General features: G+C 55.0%; 1 protein-coding gene and 1 long non-coding RNA gene across 4 annotated transcripts; one reads left to right on the forward strand and one right to left on the reverse strand.

The window, feature by feature from the left end:
- Nucleotides 1-364: 364 nt before the first annotated feature.
- Nucleotides 365-15,994, forward strand: ZNF837 (zinc finger protein 837). Of its 3 annotated transcripts, none has more exons than XM_055239892.2 (3): nucleotides 365-1,357; nucleotides 13,689-13,798; nucleotides 14,256-15,994. In XM_055239892.2, exon 3 carries the CDS (start codon nucleotides 14,285-14,287, stop codon nucleotides 15,869-15,871), a length of 1,587 nt encoding a protein of 528 aa, XP_055095867.1. In that variant the 5' UTR covers nucleotides 365-1,357; nucleotides 13,689-13,798; nucleotides 14,256-14,284; the 3' UTR covers nucleotides 15,872-15,994. The 3 variants fall into 3 exon arrangements, with proteins under 3 accessions (XP_055095867.1, XP_055095865.1, XP_055095866.1); XM_055239890.2 differs by lacking the exon at nucleotides 365-1,357 and adding an exon at nucleotides 2,617-2,770 and having other exon boundaries at nucleotides 13,689-13,900; XM_055239891.2 differs by lacking the exon at nucleotides 365-1,357 and adding an exon at nucleotides 2,617-2,770.
- Nucleotides 4,366-10,320, reverse strand: LOC134732240 (uncharacterized). The gene is made up of 5 exons (XR_010115203.1): nucleotides 10,097-10,320; nucleotides 9,325-9,483; nucleotides 7,646-7,759; nucleotides 4,719-4,930; nucleotides 4,366-4,411 (listed from the first exon to the last, which is right to left on the reverse strand). It is a non-coding gene; the product is annotated as an uncharacterized lncRNA (long non-coding RNA).
- Nucleotides 15,995-19,143: the final 3,149 nt, after the last annotated feature.

Consider the following 19,143-nt stretch of genomic DNA (forward strand, 5'->3'; position numbering starts at 1 on the left):
TCACTTCTGGGAAGGCACCCTCTGGGCCTTGCTGGGCCACCTGCCCACTCTCCAGGCAGTCACTTTGCCTGTCCACCCTACCAGCCACAGTCCTACTGTCAGCTGATCTGACATCCTTGTGATGGCTCCTTTTTTTTTTTTTTTTTTTTTTGAGACAGAGTCTCGCTCTGTTGCCTGTTGCCCAGGCTGGAGTGCAGTGGCGCAATCTCAGCTCACTGCAAGCTCCGCCTCCTGGGTTCACGCCATTCTCCTGCCTCAGCCTCCCGAGTAGCTGGGACTACAGGCGCCCACCACCACGCCCGGCTAGTTTTTTTGTATTTTTAGTAGAGATGGGGTCTCACTGTGTTAGCCAGGATGGTCTCGATTTCCTGACCTCGTGATCCGCCTGCCTCGGCCTCCCAAAGTGCTGGGATTACAGGCGTGAGCCACTGCACCTGGCCATGATGGCTCCTTAATGCCCTTACTGGCACTTTGGTTGTCTGTTGAAGTCCCCAGCCTGATTATCAACTCGTTTGGAGTGTGCTGGATTCAGTCCACCCAGTTGCCTGGCAGAGCCAAGCCTGGCCCTGCCGCACCCCAAACTCGATCTTGTGCCCATGGCTGATACTTCATGGGCTACTTTGGCCCAGCCACTGTCTGCTTCCATGGGATGCCCACCTGTAATGGATCGAATGGTGGCCCCCAAAAAGGTAAGTTCATGCCCTAATACCCAGACCCAGCGAATGTGACCTATTGGAAAAAAATCTTTGCAGATGTAATTTAGTCAAGGATCCCAAGATGAGAGCATCCAGGATTAGTGGGGTGGACCCTACATCCAATGACAAGTGTCCTAATAAGAGAGAGAAGAGGGCCGGGCGCGGTGGCTCATGCCTCTAATCCCAGCACTTTGGGAGGCCGAGGCGGGCAGATCATGAGGTCAGGAGATCGAGACCATCTTGGCTAACACAGTGAAACCCCATCTCTACTAAAAAGACAAAAAAATTGGCCGGGCGTGGTGGTGGGCACCTATAATCCCAGCTACTCGGGAGGCTGAGTCAGAGAACTGCTTGAACCTGGGAGGTGGAAGTTGCAGTGAGCCGAGATCGCAGCCACTGCACTCCAACCTGGGCAACAGAGCAAGACTCTGTCTCAAAAAAAAAAAAAAAAAAAAAAAAAAAAATCCCACTTGTGTCCCAATTGGGGCCAGTGGCTGAAACTGTCAGACATCTACACACCCACACAGAGCCAGCAGCTGCATTCCTTTCTCTGTGACAACTGTCAAGGCCTTCCTGTGCAACTCTCTTCAGCCACCAAGGGACCCACAAGGCGGGCAGCCCTCCAAGTGCCCTTCAGCCTCCTCTCGCCCTCAATGAGCTTGGTAAGCCCTGAGTTTTGTACTTGGGCAGGGAGAGAGACCTCTTGACAAGGCTTTCGATGTGGAGACACCCAAAGGATGGAGAAAGGGAGTGGAACAGTCCCAGCATCCCTGAAGCAGATGCAGTGGAGGCAGAAGGTGGGGCAAACTGGGTCGTTACATGCAATATATGTGCTGGACTGGCCAACAAAATTAGATGTCCCTATTGAGGGCAGGAGCCACACAATAGATGGGGGCAAGAGCTGGGGGTGACAAATGGGTAGGAGGCGTGACCAGTTCATTCTACCTGGGCGGGCCCGTAGAGTCAGCAACACCCAAAGGGGCTGGGGAGGCTGTAGTTCCCCAATGGGGCCGCACATGTTAGAATCAACTAGGGGACTAGGGGCCTGGCGCAGTGGCTCAAGCCTGTACTCCCAGCACTCTGGAAGGCTGAGACACGAGGATCGCTTGAGTCCGGGGGTTCCACACCAGTCTGGGCAACATACGCAGACCCTATCTCTAAAATAAATAAATAAATAAAAATAAAAAAACTATCCAGGCATGGTGGCTCACACCTATAGTCCCAGCTATTCGGGTGGGTGAGGTGGGAGGGTCGCTTCAGTACAGGAGTTCGAGACCAGCCTGGGCGACATAGTGGGAGGAGGAAGGGAGGGGGAGGAGGGGGAGGGAGACAAGAAAGAAAATTAGCCGGGCGTGGTGGCGCGCGCCCCTGTTAACAGCTACTCTGGAGGCTGAGGTAGGAGGATCGCTTGCGCTCAGGAGGTGGAGGCTGCAGTGAACCGTGATGGTGTCACTGCATTCGCCTGGGCGACAGAGCGAGACCCCCGTCTCAAAAAAGCAAACCAAAAAGAAAAAAAAAGACTCAACTGAGGAGTTTTGACGCGCATATGCTCAGGCCCACTCCCAGATTTTGATGTTACCGGTCTCACTCGCAACGCGCTCACCAGGACACTTAACAGTTCCCCAGGTGCTTCCCAGCCCAACTCTTCCACCCGAGGGGAGCCTGCGAAAGGCAAGTTGGTTCCAGGTTGGGACCTCTTAGAAATCAGATTGGGAGAGGGGGGCTATCAATCATAATCACGACCAGTCACCCGCTTTCACGAGAAGGGATGGGCGGGACTCTACGTCCCGGTCCGGAACGCCGTTTCCTTGGCGACGACGTAGGTCCACGCCCCGCCTTTTAGGTGTAGCCGGCCTCTGTTTCTATGACAACCGGAACCCCTACACCGCTTTCTCCGCAGCGCCAAAGCGGGACATGACGGGACTACGTTTCCCAGCAGTCCCTGCGCGGGTTCCCGCCTGCGCTTGCTGTGGCTGGGTCCCTCAGTGCCGCGGCGGCCCGGAGGTGGCGGGAGGACGGCTCCGCGCTGCATGCGGGGCGGGGACCAGGGGACCCGTGCGGGCCGCCTCCAGAGAGTAAGTGGCATTCTGCGCGGACCCGCAACCTCGGCCTGCGAGGCGGGGACCTCCTGGCGCATAGCGCGGCCACCACCCCAGTCCCCTCTCCACCTCCGCGCGCGGGGTCCGGGGCAGAGGCGTAACGCCGCGCACTTCCGGTCCTCGCGCTCCGGGTCCGGACCGGCCACAGCACTCGCGACCTTGAGTTCCGGGCGGGACGGGCTTCTGTAGTTCTGGCCCCCGCGTTTCCGTGCTGGGTGTCATTGAAGCCCGCGAGGGGAGGCTCCAGGCCCGGGACCCATCCTTGCGGCCTGCGGCTCTCGGAGTCAAGCCCACCTGCTAGCCGAGGCCGACGCCGGCCTGCCTACCGTCTCTGCCCCCGCATCCTGGCCTTTGCACTTGCTATTCCCTTTCCTTGTCTCCAGACCGGTTTCATGCCCCCTCCTCACAGAGGCCCGAAGAATCCGCTGCCTCCCTCCCCGGCGCCCTCGCGCTGCTCCCTGTCTGATGTTCTTCACGTCTTTTTCTCTTTTAAACTGTCTCCTTGTTCATTTCTTCTTGTCTGCGGTCCCCTCCTTCACTCACTATTAGAGCAGGATGCAGCACCGTTTGGCCCTGACATAGTGGATGTCCTGCGAGGGTTGAAGCTTGCTAATCCTTGAGGGTGGAGGCACTGTGGGGAGGGCAGACACAGAAGGGAGCTGTGCCTGCACTCAGAGGACATTCCTTCTGCTGTACAGTGCATGATGCACTGTTCTTCCCATTGCGTGCACAGTGTAGAATTGGACATAGGGGCTAGAGTCTGTGTCCCTTGGGACTGTCAGTGTGGGTGAGGTTGGTCTGTGGCTCAGAGAGGTGGAGCCACGCTGAGCTGGGCACTAGCCTGTGTCCTCCACACCTCAGAGCCACCAACGTTGACTTCCCTGCACATTCTGTTTTTGTTGCTGTTGTCGTTGTTGTTGTTTTGAGACGGAGTTTCGCTCTTGTTGCCCAGGCTGGAGTGCAATGGCGCGATCTCGGCTCACTGCAACCTCCACCTCCTGGGTTCAAGCGATTCTCCAGCCTCAGCCTCCCGAGTAGGTGGGATTACAGGCATGCACCACCGTGCCTGGCGACTTTCCTGCACATTCTCTTGGGCAAATAAGACCTCACTGTGCCGTGTCCAACCTCCATGAGGACGTGGAACCTCACTAGCTTTCCTGTGTGTGCTGTTGCTCTGCAGTTCTGCAGGGCTCAGCCTTGGCCACGTTAACCTCTCAGTCCCCCTAAATTGGTAACTCTGCATCCTGTTCCCAACACCAGAATCCCTAAGGACAACTAGAAAGGCTGGGCGAGCACCCAGGTGCAAGCACGCTCACCTGGGGCAGATGGGAGGTCGCTGTCAGAACAGCCTGGGAGAGCTGTAATGCACCATCAAGGACGGGCTCCTGGGGCCTGGGACCCAGAGCCTCCATTGTGTTTGCTGTGCTCAGCCTCAGATCATGGGTCCATGGCTGGAATGCCACCCACCTACAGGTGGGATAGTGGGACAGTGCATCCTGGGAGCAGATCAAGGAGACGAAGAGACTCGGCCATGGCCCACAGCTCCCACCTGCTGTGTCTGGTGCTGTGAGGCAGGTTCTTGTTGCAGCAGAGGAGCCACCCCTGGGAGCAGGGCATCTGGGGACCAATCCAAAGATGCTCTTAGCACATGGCTAGCAGGCGCCCCTCAGCCCCCACCTCCCGCAAGTTCAGGGTCCCTTTCTGCCAAGTGGGGACTGCTGGTTCTTCGGGACAACCCAGCTTCCCCAACCCTCTGTTCAGACACTAAGCAGTCCTCTGACTCCCCATCACTAGGGATCAGGAGAGCCCCATACAACACACACATTCTGTCGAGGGTGCTAGACCAGTCTCTGTTAGTTTCTGTGGCTGCCATAACACACTACCACACACTGGGCAGTTTAAAACAACAGAAATTTATCCTCACAGTTCTGGAAGCCAGAAGTCTGAAATCAAGGTGTCGGCGTCGGCAGTACTGTGCTCTCTGACGGCTCTGGGTGGGGGTCTTGCCTCTTCTGGCTTCTGGTGGCTCCAGGTGTTCCTTGGAGTGTGGCTGCATCACTCCAATATCAGCCTCCATCTTCACACGGCCGCCTCTTCTCCGTGTCAGAACTCCCTTTGCCTCCTTCATAAGGACACCTGTCATTGGAGTTAGGGCACACCCAGGTTATTCAGGGTGATCTCATCACAAGATCCTTAATTATGTCTGCAAAGACCTAATAAGGTCACATTCTGAGAGTTCCGGGGTTAGGGCGTTGGATATATCTTTTGCAGCCTCCTTCAGTGGAACCTGCCCGGTCCTGGGTGACCTCATGTGCCCATCCATTCTTGGGCCTGTCCACTGATTGCATGGTGATCAATTGTCCCTGTTTGGCCAGGCTGTCCCAGGTATGGTCTTTCACCCTGAAGTCCTCGGCCCCTAAGTCCCTAGAGTTCTAGGAAGTCATGCTGAATGCTGGTCCTAGCCCTGCTCATGCCACCAGCTGTTGTACAGACTGTGACATGAAGCCAGCAGCCTTGGGGCTAATAGCAAGGCAGGTGCCCAAGTCTCTCCGTCCCTGACATCTGGGTCTCTGTGACCTGGAGTTGTGTCAGAGAGGTCCAGATCCTGGCTGTGGGGCTTCTGGGATGGCACATTGTGAAAGCGGGGCCCCTGACCTCCTGCTGCTCAGCATCCATAGTGGCATGCTCCCTCCTCCGTGTAAGGGGCTGGAGTCCACACTGGAGCCCCCATCAGAGTCTATGGCTGGGGAGTTCCCGGCCCTATGTGTGGGGACCCCAGATCCCAGCCTGGCAATGACCCTGGACCGACCCCCTTAGCAGTGGGTCCTGGTGGCTTTCTCAGGAGCTCTTCAGTCAGCCTGGCCTCTCAGAGGTAGACGAGGGAACGCTACAAAACCTGCAGTGCTCAGAGACAGAGGCTTGAGAGAATGTGGGGAGGTGGGCCTGCCCCGAATAGCCAGGCCCATGGCCAGCAGAGGGACTCCAGAGAGAGAAGCCGACACCTGTGAGAGACGCCAGATACTGTGTGGTGGGGGAGCCAGCAGGCAGCCTGGGTATGGACAGAGCTCCATGGTCAGACAGACCAGAACATGTGTCTCCATGTCCTGTGTCCTGCCCTCAGTCTCCTCCCTCCCAGGTCACAACTTCCCATGTGGTGGCAGCAGTGCCCTTGCGTGTGTGCCCCTGTAAGGAATTGCCCTGTGCCCTGAATATCATTCCCAGCGAGCATGTTCAGTTTCTAATGAAGAGTTTTCTTTGCTTTCTTTTTTGAGATGTGGTCTCACTGTGTTGCCCAGGCTGGCGTGCAGTGGCGCAATTGTAGCTCACTGCAGCCTCCATCTCCCAGGCTCAAGCGATCCTCCCACCTTAGCTTCCTGGTAGCTGGGGCTACAGGCTTGCACCACCACACCCGGATAGTTTTTTTTTTTTTTGAAACGGAGTCTCGCTCTGTCACCCAGGCTGGAGTGCAGTGGCAACATCTCAGCTCACTGCAAGCTCCGCCTCCCGGGTTCACACCATTCTCCTGCAGGCACCCACCACCACACCTGGCTAATTTTTTGTATTTTTAGTAGAGACAGGGTTTCACCGTGTTAGCCAGGATGGTCTCAATCTCCTGAGCTCGTGATCTGCCCACCTTGGCCTCCTAAAGTGCTGGGATTACAGGCGTGAGCCACTGCGCCCAGCCTTTTTTTTTTTTTTTTTTTTTTTTGAGACAGAGTCTCCCTCTGTCGCCCAGGCTGGAGTGCAGTGGCGCGATCTCGGCTCACTGCAACCTCCGCCTCCCGGATTCCAGTGATTCTCCTGTCTCAGCCTCCCGAGTATCTGGGATTACAGGCGCACGCCACCTCGCCTGGCTAATTTTTTGTATTTTTAGTAGAGATGGGGTTTCACCGTGTTAGCCAGGCTGGTCTCAATCTCCTGACCTTGTGATCCACCCGCCTTGGCCTCCCAAAGTGTTGGGATTACAGGCATGAGCCACCGCGTCCGGCCATTTTTTTTTTTTTTTTTTTAAATAGAGACGGGGTTTCACCATACTGCCCAGGCTGGTCTGGGCTCAAGCCATCCACCCACCTTGGCTTCACAAAGTGCTGGGATTATAGGCATAAGCCACCACACCCAGCCAAGTTTTCTCTTTGATATGAGTGAATTGACAGACACCTGGTTAAAGAAAATGGTTTTACCCCAGAGCTTAAGCCTCTGATGTGGAAACCATGCTTGGTACTCTGGTGCGCAGTTGACTTGGCTGTGTGTGAGAAATTACTTTATTTTTACGTAGAAATTTAAAAGAACTTGTTTTTCTCTTTCGTTTTCCTTTTTTTTTTTTTGAGACAGAGTCTTGCTCTGTCACCCAGGCTGGAGTTTAGTGGCCTGATTTCGACTTATGGCAAGCTCTGCCTCCCGGGTTCACGCCATTCTCCTGCCTCAGCCTCTGGAGTAGCTGGGACTACAGGCGCCCGCCACCGCGCCCGGCCAAGAACTTGTTTTTCTCAATACAAATGTATTGCTTAAAAGAAACCACCTTTGGCCGGGCGCAGTGGCTCATGCCTGTAATCCCAGCACCTTTGGGAAGCCGAGGCAGGTGGATCACTTGAGGCCAGGAGTTTGAGACCAGCCAGGCCAACATGGTGAAACCTCATCTCTACTGAAAATGCAAAAATTAGCTGGGCGTGGGGGCAGGCACCTGTAATCCCAGCTACTCGCCAGGCTGAGGCAGGAGAATTGCTTGAACCTGGGAGGCGGAGGTTGCAGTGAGCCGAGATTGTTTCACTGCACTCCAGCCTGGGCAACAGAACGAGACTCTGTGTCAAAAAAATAAATAAATAATAAAATAAAAATAAATAAAGAAACCACCTTCATCCCATGCAGTGCTTTCGTGTGACCAGGGCTCAAATGACATCCTGGATGTTGCAGGGTGGGCCGATGCCTGGCAGGCTGCAGGCAGGAGCACTGTGGCATGGGTGCATTCTGCTTTAAAAAAAAAAAAGAAAAGATACAAATCAGCTGGGTGCGGCGGCTCACGCCTGTAATCCCAGCACTTTGGGAGGCCGAGGCAGGTGGATCACGACGTCAGGAGTTCAAGACCAGCCTGACCAACATGGTGAAATCCCGTCTCCACTAAAAATACAAAAATTAGCCGTTCTTGGTGGCACATGCCTGTAATCCCAGCTACTCAGGAGGCTGAGGCAGGAGACTTGCTTGAACCCGGAAGGCGGAGGTTGCAGTGAGCCGAGATCACGCCACTGCACTCCAGCTTGGGTGACAGAGGGAGACTCCGTCTCAAAAAAACAAAACAAAAATATATAAATCATGTAACAAATGAACCATTTTACAATTCAGGTTGGGTTTTAGTATATATATATCTCTAATATATATATTTACATTCTATATAAATATATACTCTAAGTATATATATATATATCTGTCTCGCTCTGTTGCCCAGGCTGGAGTACAGTGGTGTGATCTCGGCTCACTGCAACCTCCTCCTCCCAGGTTCAAGCAATTCTGCCTCAGCCTCTCAAGTAGCTGGAATTACAGGCGCCTGCCACCACGCCTGGCTAATTTTCATATTTTTAGTAGAGACAGGGTTTCACCATGTTGGCCAGGGTGGTCTCGAACTCCTGACCTCAAGTGATCCGTCTGCCTCAGCCTCCTAAAGTGTTAGGATTACAGGCGTGAGACACTGTGCCCGGCCATGTTTTTGTGTGTATATATATATAATTTTTTTTTTTTTTTTGAGATAGAGTCTTGCTCAGTCGCCCAGGCTGGAGTGCAGTGGTGCGATCTCGGCTCACTGCAGCCTCCCCCTCCCAGGTTCCAGCGATTCTCTGCCTCAGTCTCCCAAGTAGCTGGGACTACAGGAATGTGCCACCACACCCGGCTAGTTTTTGTATTTTTAGCAGAGATGGGGTTTCGACATTTTGGCCAGGCTGGTCTCGAACTGGCCTCAAGTAATCTTCCCACCTTCGCCTCCCAAAGTGCGGGGATTACAAGTGTGAACCACCGCCTGGCCAGGTTTTAGTATATTTTTTAGGTTTTAATATATTCACTATGTTGTGCAACCATCACCACTATAATTTCCAGAACATTTTAATTACCCCAAAACAAAACTTGATACCCGTAAAGCAATTTACTCCCCATTCTTTTCCCCCTCAGCCCCTGGCGACCACCAATCTACTTTCTGTCTCTGTGGATTTGCCTATTCTGGATATATCGTATAAATGGAATCATGCAATATGTGGTCTTTTGTGACTCACTTCTTTTACTTCCCATGTTTTCTAAAGTCCATGTTGCAGTATGTGTTAGTACTCATCCATTTTTATGGCTGAATAATAACCCATTCTATGGATATACCACATTTTATTTATGCATTTGTCATTTTATATACTTGGCTTATTTCTCCATTTTGGCTACTGTGAACAGCGCTGCTGTGAACCTCTGTGAGCCGGTGTTTGCTTGAATGCCTGTGTTCATTTCTCTTGGGTGGATACCTAGGGGCGGAATTGCTGGGGGTGTGGTAGCTCCATCTTTACCTTTCTGTGGAGCTGAAGGTTTCCACGGCAGCTGCACCGTCTATATCCCCACCAGCCAGGTGGGAGCGCGTTCTGTACTTTCCTCTTTTCTGCCAGGTCTTCTTGTCCTCAGGGCAAACACTGAGCATGGATGGTGCCAGCTAAGGCCAATCAGCTCACCTGCAGTGGGGGAGCCCCATGATAGAGCTTACTGCCAGCAGCTTTGCCAGTCCTGGGTGTATGCGTGGTGCTTTTTGAAATCTTGCCCGCCCCCCTCCACCCAGCTCATTTACTTTATTCACACAGTGAGTCCATACTCTACATTCTGGAGAAAGCTTCCTTGTCTCCCTGTGGGGGCCTGTGAGAACCCCATCCAGACTCAGGGAGCCCAGCTCCCTCTACTCTGGTGTCTGTGGGTTAGACTCATGTCCACCTGCTGTTGGGACTGTCAGTGCCCATGAGCAGGTGAGGCCCGTGGCTGCTCGCCTCCCCAGGCGCCCATATCATTCCCCATCCTGTTCTTGGAAGCTGCATGGTCAAGACCTGAGGGCAGAAGGGACAGAAAGAGAATAACAAGCTACAACAGCAGCCAACCCTCACCTGGAAGGAGTAGCCTCAGACTCTGATCCACAAGTGTTTGGGAAGGGGATGTTTGTAACTGAGTGCCCATGCTGTCTCACACCCTTCCACCTGCGTGGGAGGTGACAGGTCAGTCTAGGTGCCCTGTGCACAGTCCAGGCCACGGGGCAAAGCATGCTGGTGTTCAGCACCACCCAGATGTCCTCATACTCACAGAAGTTCCTTACTTCCAAGCATGCCTCCTTGAGTCCCAAGCTCCAGCTGGCTGATAGGTGGAGAGACCAAGGCATGAAGTGGCAGAGCCCACAGTGGGGGGAGGTGATGGATTTTCTCTAAATTAGACCTGATTAGTGCCACTCTTGAGGGAGGGAGATCGAGGAAGGATCAGCGCCTTTGGGAGTCTGCATCTGGCTCCCGAAGTCTCAGGAAAACCCAGACCCCGAGTGGCTTTAAGGTGCAGAGGGAGGGGCAGCCTCACCTTTCCTGTCTCACACAGGCCTGCAGGGGACAGGAGGGTTGTGCAATTATCACACGTGTAACAAGTGAGGCTGAGAAACCTCACATCACACCAGAGTCCCCTTGTCCTTACTGTCACCCTGGCTTATTAGCAAATGCCTGGCCTGGGACTGTACTTGCTGAACCCTTGGCACTGGGCCTTTCTGCTCTCCAGCTCAGGCCAGCAGCCTCCCATACAGCAGAGCAGGAACCGGGCCTGGCTGCTTCAAAGGCCCTTCATGACCTGCAGAACTTGTCCAACTCTGCATTTTTGTCTTTAACCAGTTTGGTATGTTTAATTTCCCCTCAAAAACATTCATCCCCAGAGTGCTGGCCATCAGTGCATTTCTGCCATTGTGGTTATGATGTCCAAGAAGGAAATAACCCCCTAGGGGCAACTGGCAGCAGCTTCCTTCGGAGAACTGTGGCCAGTCGCTCTGAAGTGTCCTTGGCTGAAAAGTCAACATGTAGAGTCTTGGTTAAATGCTTCGTGAGTCCTTTTGGTCGTTATTTCAGGCCACCAGGTGGCCCAGGGCAACTGCCTGTTAGAAATTTGCAAAACAGACAGAAAAAGTGACATCAGGTCAAGGACGTCTCACCACGTTGGCGAGGATGGTCTCGATCTCTTGACCTCGTGATCCGCCCACCTCGGCCTCCCCAAGTGCTGGGATTACAGGCGTGAGCCACTGCGCCCGGCCCTCTGAGACATTTAATAAATGGATATCGGCTGGGTGCGGTGGCTCATGCCTGTAATCCCAGCACTTGGGGAGGCCGAGACGGGTGGATCACCTGAAGTCAGGAGTTCGAGACCAGCCCGGTGAACATGGTGAAACCCCTGGCTCTACTTAAAAAAAAAACAACAAAATTAGCCGGGCTTGGTGGTGGATGGCTATAATCCCAGCTACTCGGGAGGTTTAGGCAGGAGAATTGCTTGAACCCAGGAGGCGGAGGTTGCAGTGAGCCAAGATGGGGCCAATTCATTCCAGCCTGGGCAACAAGAGTGAAACCCTGTCTCTAAATAAATAAAAATAAACAAACAAACAAATAAATAAAGGGATATCTGGCCAGGCATGGTAGCTCACGCCTGTAATCCCAGCACTTTGGGAGGCGGGCAGATCACAAGGTCAGGAGTTCAAGACCAGCCTGGCCAGCATGGTGAAACCCCGTCTCTACTAAAAATACAAAAAATTAGCCAGACATGGTGGCAGGCACCTGTAATCCCAGCTACTCAGGAGAGTGAGGTAGGAGAATTGCTTGAACCCAGCAGGCAGAGGTTGCAGTGAGCTGAGATCACACCACTGCACTGCAGCCTGGGTGACAGAGACAGACTCCATCTCAAAAAACCAAAATAAATAAATAAAATAAAATAAGGGGATATCTGCCTTGCACAGAAAAGGGAACACAGGACAAAAGGAGAAGAATCTGAGCTCCTGTGCTCAATGAAGCAGTGATTTACAAGGGTGCCACAAGTGTGTCCATCTCATGCTCTGCATGTGATGTTAGCCATCAGGGCTTCATAGTCTAAAGGCTGTGCTGGACAGATCCATCTTTGTTCTGGAAACAATGACAGGAGGATTGTGCAGTCATCACGTGCGAGGCTGAGAAACCACATCACAACACAGTGAGGAAAATTCTATTTATTTATTTTTGAGACGGAGTCTCGCTCTGTCGCCCAGGCTGGAGTGCAGTGGCTCGATCTCGGCTCACTGCAAGCTCCACCTCCCGGGTTCACGCCATTCTCCTGCCGCAGCCTCTCTGAGTAGCTGGGACTACAGGCGCCCGCCACCACGCCCGGCTAATTTTTTGTATGTTTAGTAGAGACGGGGTTTCACCATGTTAGCCAGGATGGTCTCGATCTCCTGACCTCGTGATCCGCCGGCCTCAGCCTCCCAAAGTGCTGGGATTACAGGCTTGAGCCACCGCGCCCGGCCCCTCCCTCCCTTTCTCTCTCTCTCTCTCCCTCTCTCTCTCTCTCCCCCTCCCTCCCTCCCTCTTTTCTTTTTTTGAAAGAGTTTCACTTTTGTTGCCCAGGCTGGAGTGCAATGGTGCGATCTCAGCTAACTGCAACCTCCACCTCCCAGGTTCAAGTGATTCTCTTGCCTTAGCCTCCTGAGTAGCTGGGATTACAGGCATGCACCACCATGCCTGGCTAATTTTGTATTTTTAGTAGAGACAGGGTTTCTCTATGTTGGTCAGGCTGGTCTCAAACTCCCGACCTCAGGTGATCCATCTGCCTCGGCCTCCCAAAGTGCTGGGATTACAGGTGTGAGCTACCGTGCCCGGTTGCCCTTTGTTTTCACTTGCTATTCAATTGCTTGCTTAGGATATGAATATTTATATATGCACGTGTGTGTATCTCGGCAAAGTCCACTGTTGTAGGCAGAATAATGGCCCCCTGAAAGATCTGCATGTCCTGTTCCCTAGAACCTCTGAGTATGTTACTTCACAAGGCAAAGGAACTGAGTGTGATGAGATTTTGGATCTGTTTTTTTTTTTTTTTTTTTTTTTTTTTTTTTTTTTTTTTTTTTTTTTTTTTTTTTTTTTTGAGACAGAGTCTCGCTCTGTCGCCCAGGCTGGAGTGCAGTGGCGCAATCTCGGCTCACTGCGAGCTCCGCCTCCCGGGTTCACGCCATTCTCCTGCCTCAGCCTCTCCGAGTAGCTGGGACTACAGGTGCCCGCCACCACGCCCAGCTAATTTTTTGTATTTTTAGTAGAGACGGGGTTTCACTGTGGTCTGGATCTCCTGACCTCGTGATCCGCCTGCCTCGGCCTCCCAAAGTGCTGGGATTACAAGCGTGAGCCACCGCACCCGGCCCAAGATTTTGGATCTTGAGATGGGGGGATTCCTGGATTAGGTGTGGTTGGCCTAGTGTGATCACAAGAGGCAGAAGGTTCAGAATCCTATAAGGAGTATAAGGAGATTTGACGACAAACCCAGAAAGAGAGAGATGAACATGTCTTACTGCTGGCTTGAAGATGGAAGCAAGAAAAGTAGGTGGCATCTAGAAGCTGGAAATGGTCAGCAAACCTCCTCCCCAAGAGCTTCTGGAAGGAACCCACACGACTGAAACCTTCACTTAGGACTTATGACCTCCAGAACTCTGAGATAACAAGTTTGCATTGTCTCAAGCCACTATGGAGGTGGCAGTTTGTTAAAGCAGCAGTAGGTAACTAATATAGCCACAGTGGAATTTTAAAATAGTAATAGCAGGCGCCAGGCCTTGCTAATGTCCACACTTGCTTGAATGATCTGGGTTGCCTGTCTCCCTACTCAGCTGTTTACACTTACTGTTATCATACCCATTTTGTAGATGAGGCTGCCAGCCTTGAGAGCACCACCGTTACCTGGTTGAAGAGGGGAGGGGATGCCCAGCATTGGCCTCTGCAGCGTGGATCTCCTGGCCAGGCTCTCAGCTGTCAGGTGAGTCTCACCTCACACCTCCTAGAAGACATGGACAATGGCAGTGAATGGAGCCAGGAGGACCCGGACTGTGGGCTTGCCACTGAGAAACTGAGGCCAGGAGTAAGTGAGATTTTGGGGAGCTGGCAGCTGAGCAACGGGGGAGTCCCTGTTGCTTGGGGAAGGGGGACCAGGGAGGGCCTTAGCCAGGGGCGCAGTGTTTTAGGAGCTAGTGTTGGGGAGGAGCGGTGATGCGGGCAGGGAGAGCCTGGGAAGCCGTTCTCTGGGGTGTGGGTGGTGACAATTTGAAGAGGGGCAGGAAGGCCTGCCTATGTCACTCCATTTCCCCCTTTCGCATCTGCAGAGAGCTGGAGGCCGCCCAGTAGGTGCCAGCTGTGGGGTGGTCGCTCTTTGGCCCAGTTCTCCACTTCTGTCCTCCTGGGAACTGCCAACCTCCATTTCTTCTCTGCTCTTCCAGATCCTACAACCAGAACTCTGCGCCCCAGGATGGAGGCTCCAGCCCAGAAGGCTGGGCAGGGAGGAACCCCCAAGGCCGATGCCCAGGGTGCCTCTGGGGCCCGGGAGAAGAGGCCCGAGGAGCCGAGGCTCCTCGAAGAGGACCGAGCTGGGAGCCGCCCCACTCAAAAGGGGGACCTGCGTGGAGCGGTGGGCGGTAGGACGACTCCCCCAGGCGGGGGCTGCAGCCTCGGGGTGAGCCCCAGCCCGGGGACCCGGCACAGCGCCGGGACCAGACCCCTCGTGCGGGAGCCGTGCGGCCCCACCTCTTCTCAGGACCCTGAGCTAGTTATCCCCGAGGGGCTGCAGGCCCGGGAGGGCCCCTGTAGGAGCCCGGCGCGTGGCGGGGACTGCAGCAGGAACTCCTGCCTGGCGCGGCATCGCGGGGCGCCCGCTGGGGAGACGCCACCCGTGTGTGAACCCTGTCCAGAGCGGCTCCGGAACCGCCCCCGGACTCAACTGTGTGAGGTCCACAGGGACTGTTGGCCGTGCCAACCGGGGACTGGCGCTCCGACCCGCCCGAGGACCCCAAAGCCGACCTCCCGTGGGAGGAGCCCCCTGATGGAGCAGCCCCGGGCTTGCGCGTGCGGAGAGGCCTTGGCGTGGAGGGCCCTGCGGATCCCCCAGGAGAGGCTGCAGGCGACGGAGGAGCCCCGTCCGTGTGCCCGGTGCGGGAAGCGCTTCCGCCCCAACCAGCAGCAGCGGACAGGCAAGGGCCCCCCAGTGTGTCCTGAATGCGGCCAAACCTCGCGACCTCGCCCGATTGTCCCCGATCCTCCGGCCCAGCGACTGTACGCTTGCGACGAGTGCGGCAAGGCCTTCACGCGCACCTCCAGCCTGCTGCAGCACCAGCGCATCCACACGGGCGAGCGGCCCTACGAGTGCGCCGAGTGCGGCAAGGCCTTCGTGCGCTGCTCCGGCCTGTACCGCCACCAGAAGACGCACTCGGCCGAGCGCCACCGGCGCGGCCCCGTCCTGGCCCGGCGCGCCTTGCGTCTAGGGTGCCCGCCCTGCGGGGACTGCAGCGAGCGGAGTCCCCGACGGGGGTCGGGAACTGGGGAGAAGCCGTACGAGTGCGCCGACTGCGCCAAGGCCTTCGGGCTGTTCTCGCACCTCGTGGAGCACCGGCGCGTGCACACCGGCGAGAAGCCCTACGCGTGCCCCGAGTGCGGCAAGGCCTTCAACCAGCGCTCGAACCTGAGCCGGCACCAGCGCACGCACAGCAGTGCCAAGCCCTACGCGTGCCCACTGTGCGAAAAGGCCTTCAAGGGCCGCTCGGGCCTGGTGCAACACCAGCGCGCGCACACCGGCGAGCGGCCCTATGGCTGCCCCGAGTGCGGCAAGACCTTCCGCGGCTGCTCCGAGCTGCGCCAGCACGAGCGCCTGCACTCGGGCGAGAAGCCCTACATCTGCCGCGACTGCGGCAAGGCCTTCGTGCGCAACTGCAGCCTGGTGCGCCACCTGCGCACGCACACGGGCGAGCGGCCCTACGCGTGCGGGGAGTGCGGCCGCGCCTTCAGCCAACGATCCAACCTCAACGAGCACCAGAAGCGGCACGCGGGCCGCGCCGCGCCTTGACTGCAGGGAGTCAACAGTCGACGCGTCGCCCAAGCGAACCCTGCGTCGAGGAGGGGCCTTTGTCCCGGAAAACCCACCAACGTTTGTAACCTTGATTAAACTTCACTTTGTACACATGGCGTCCACAGGCTTCCACTAACTCGAGTTTTATTTGACCTTTTCTAACCGGGCGCACAGCATCCGGTTGCAGGCATAAGCAGTAATAATCTCGAGTGGGCTCTGATACGGCCCAGACGCTGTGTCCACGATCTCTAGGGTCTTTTTCTCCGCAGAGCCGCGGTGCGTGTTACTGGGCTGTCTGGTATGCGAGGAAACAGAGAAAAGTGACTCTCCAGAGGCACGACCATAAGACGGTGGAGGCAGGATTCGAACCTGGGGCCTCTCATATCCCTCAGGCAGCTTCAGGAGCCTTGGGACCTCGGGGTATTTGCACACCCTCTACCGTAGCCGGCCTGGCACAGCTCATAACCCTCCAGAGGTGAGACCTCGGGGCAGGCTTCTGCCTGTCCCGGCCCTGGCGGCTCGGTAGTCGCGGCAGAAAGGGTTCCCTTTGGTGAAGTGTGATGCCCTGGCAAGCTTGCCCTGGTCTGATTGACGAGCGGGGTCGCCGTATTGTTGTCCCCTGCTGGACTCCAGACTGAACCGCATCTCCCCAAGCCTCCGCGGTGTGAGTGGAAGTGGGTGCCTGAGGTGTTGGCACAATGTCCCCAGCACCGCAGAGGCGAGAGTCCACCGGGATCTACCACAGCATGCCTCTTCCCAGCTATGTGAGTGGCGTCCATGGCTATGATTCCAGTTTCTCCCTGCATTTCATCCACACTGGTTCCACACAGACCCAAGGCTCCCACTCCAGAGGCCGAATGGGGCAGGCTGACTAGGGACAGATCTGTGTGGAGCACCTTGCCCTCTGGCTGTGGTTTCCTCCTCACACCAGCTGGGAGGGCCGGGAGGATGCTTGCACGTGGCTCAGCTAGAGCCCTGGAGAGGGCAGAGCCCTGGGCCCTCAGGGCCTAGACCTTGTTGCTTCCAATAGGTTTCCCCAAGTGTGGCCTGGGTCCCTGAACAGAAGAATCCTAGGTGGCCCCTGCAGCCACACTGGGGACCGCGTGGGCTGGTCACTGACATTTACCACACTCTGTGGCCCTCATGCTACTGTGCAGATGGGCACTGTTTACGCCCCAGACCTTGGTGACCCTCCATGGAGTACCTCCTTATTTGCCCTTGCCAAGGTCAGACCAGGGAAAGTGTCTCGAAGGGCGGATGCTCAGAGCTTCCAGTGGGGCAGCCAAAGGGCAGGGCCTGAAACCAGCCTCAGAGGCCCCTGGGGAATCCACCCAGGAGAAACTCACCTCAGTGTCCTCTGTCCTCCGCAGCCCCCAAAAGGCTCAGGTCTTGGTTAATCCAGGACTCACCCACCAGGGGCTTAAATCCCTCTGTTCTGGGGAAAGCATCCTGATGAGGGAGGCCCTGCCCATGGTTCCTCTCACCTGGTAGTCTCCTTGATGCTCTCCCCAGCCTCCAGGAGAGGGAGAGCAGTGCTTGCCCTGCCCCTAGTCCCCCAGGACTCTTCTCACAGAATTTCCCCAAGCAGCAGCCCTCCTGGTGTTCTGTCGCTTTTATGTGCTGCTCAGTCAGGTGTGGCCAGAAGAGGAGACACAGGACAAGCTCAGGAAAACAAAGTTCATCATGCTCACAGATCCTGGAAACAGGAGGCGTGGCCCATGAGGAAGGACACATGAGAAAGCACCAGCATCTGTCAGAGGCAGCAGGGCAGGAGCAAGGGGGAGTTCTAAGCCAGAGCCTTTACTGGGGTTTCCAAGGGAAAAGCAAGGCAGAGCAGAGCCCACAGCACAGGTCTGGCTAGCTGGAGTAATCCTGTGGGCTTTCAGCTGTGGGAGTGTTCCCCAGCTGCTTGGCTCCTGTTCCTGGGATGATTAGGACAGAGGAATACTGTCTCCTGCGGTGTGTGGACCAGGTAGAGGGTGAGGCTCTGGACTGGTTAGTTTGCACATGAAGGGCATGCTCCAGGCCAAGTGTGGTGGCTCAGGCCTATAATCCCAGTGCTTTGGGAGGCTGAGTTGGGTGGATGGCTTGAGCTCAGGAGTTCGAGACCAGCCTGGGCAACATGGCAAAACCCTGTTTCTACTAAAAATACAACAATTAGCCGGGCATGGTGGCATGTGCCTGTAATCCCAGCTACTTGGGAGGCTGAGGCACAAGAATCCCTTGAACCTGGGAGGCAGAGGTTGCAATGAGCTGAGATCACGCCACTGCACTCCAGCCTAGGTGAGAGAGCAAGACTTTCTAAAAAATAAATAAATAAATAAATAAACATTTATCATCGCACACATTTTCTGGGGGTGGAGAATTCGTGACCAGCTTGGCCTGTGGTTCTGGCTCAAGGCCTCTCACGAGGTTGAAGTCAACATGGCAGCCAAGACTGTAATCATCTGAAGGCCCCACTGGGGCTGGAGGATGCACTGCTCCACTGCCTCTCTACAGGACTGCAGACCTGAGTTTCCTCATGGCCGGGCAGCTGAATTCTTCCAGCATGGGTGATCCAAGACTACAGGCGCATGCCACCACGCCTAGCTAATTTTTGTATTTTTAGTAGAGACAGGGTTTCACCATGTTGGCTAGGATGGTCTCGATCTCTTGACCTCGTGATCCCCCCGCCTCAGTCTCCCAAGTGTTGGGATTACAGGCGTGAGCCACTGCGCCCAGCCCCGTTTTTTTTTTTTGTTTTTGTTTTTTTCTTGAGACAGAGTCTTGCTCTGTTGCCCAGGCTGGAGTGCAGTGGCATGATCCCGGCTCACTGCAACCTCTGCCTCCCAGGTTCATGCGATTCTGCCTCAGCCTCCCAAGTAGCTGGGATTACAGGTATGTACCACCACACACGACTAATTTTTGTACTTTTAGTAAAGATGGGGTTTCACCATGTTGGTCAGGCTGGTCTTGAACTCCTGACCTCAGGTAATCCGCCCACCTCCGCCTCCCAAATTGCTGGGATTACAGGCCTGAGCCACCCCGCCCGGCCAATAAAAATTTTTTTAAAGCTAAAATTGACTCTCATGCAAATAAGATAAAATGAACATATGTTAAATATTTTAACTTAATGAGAGAAACAGTAAGATGTTACCAGTTACTTGATGATGGAGGAAAGGACCAAAAGCCAAGGAATACATGGAATGCAGCTCCAGGTGCTGAAAAAGGCAAGGAAAGGTTCTACGTTAGAGCTTCTAGAGGGAGCTCAGCCCTGTCAACATCTTGTT

Source organism: Symphalangus syndactylus, chromosome 13 (genome assembly GCF_028878055.3).
Source record: "Symphalangus syndactylus isolate Jambi chromosome 13, NHGRI_mSymSyn1-v2.1_pri, whole genome shotgun sequence".
Lineage (NCBI taxonomy): Eukaryota > Metazoa > Chordata > Mammalia > Primates > Hylobatidae > Symphalangus > Symphalangus syndactylus.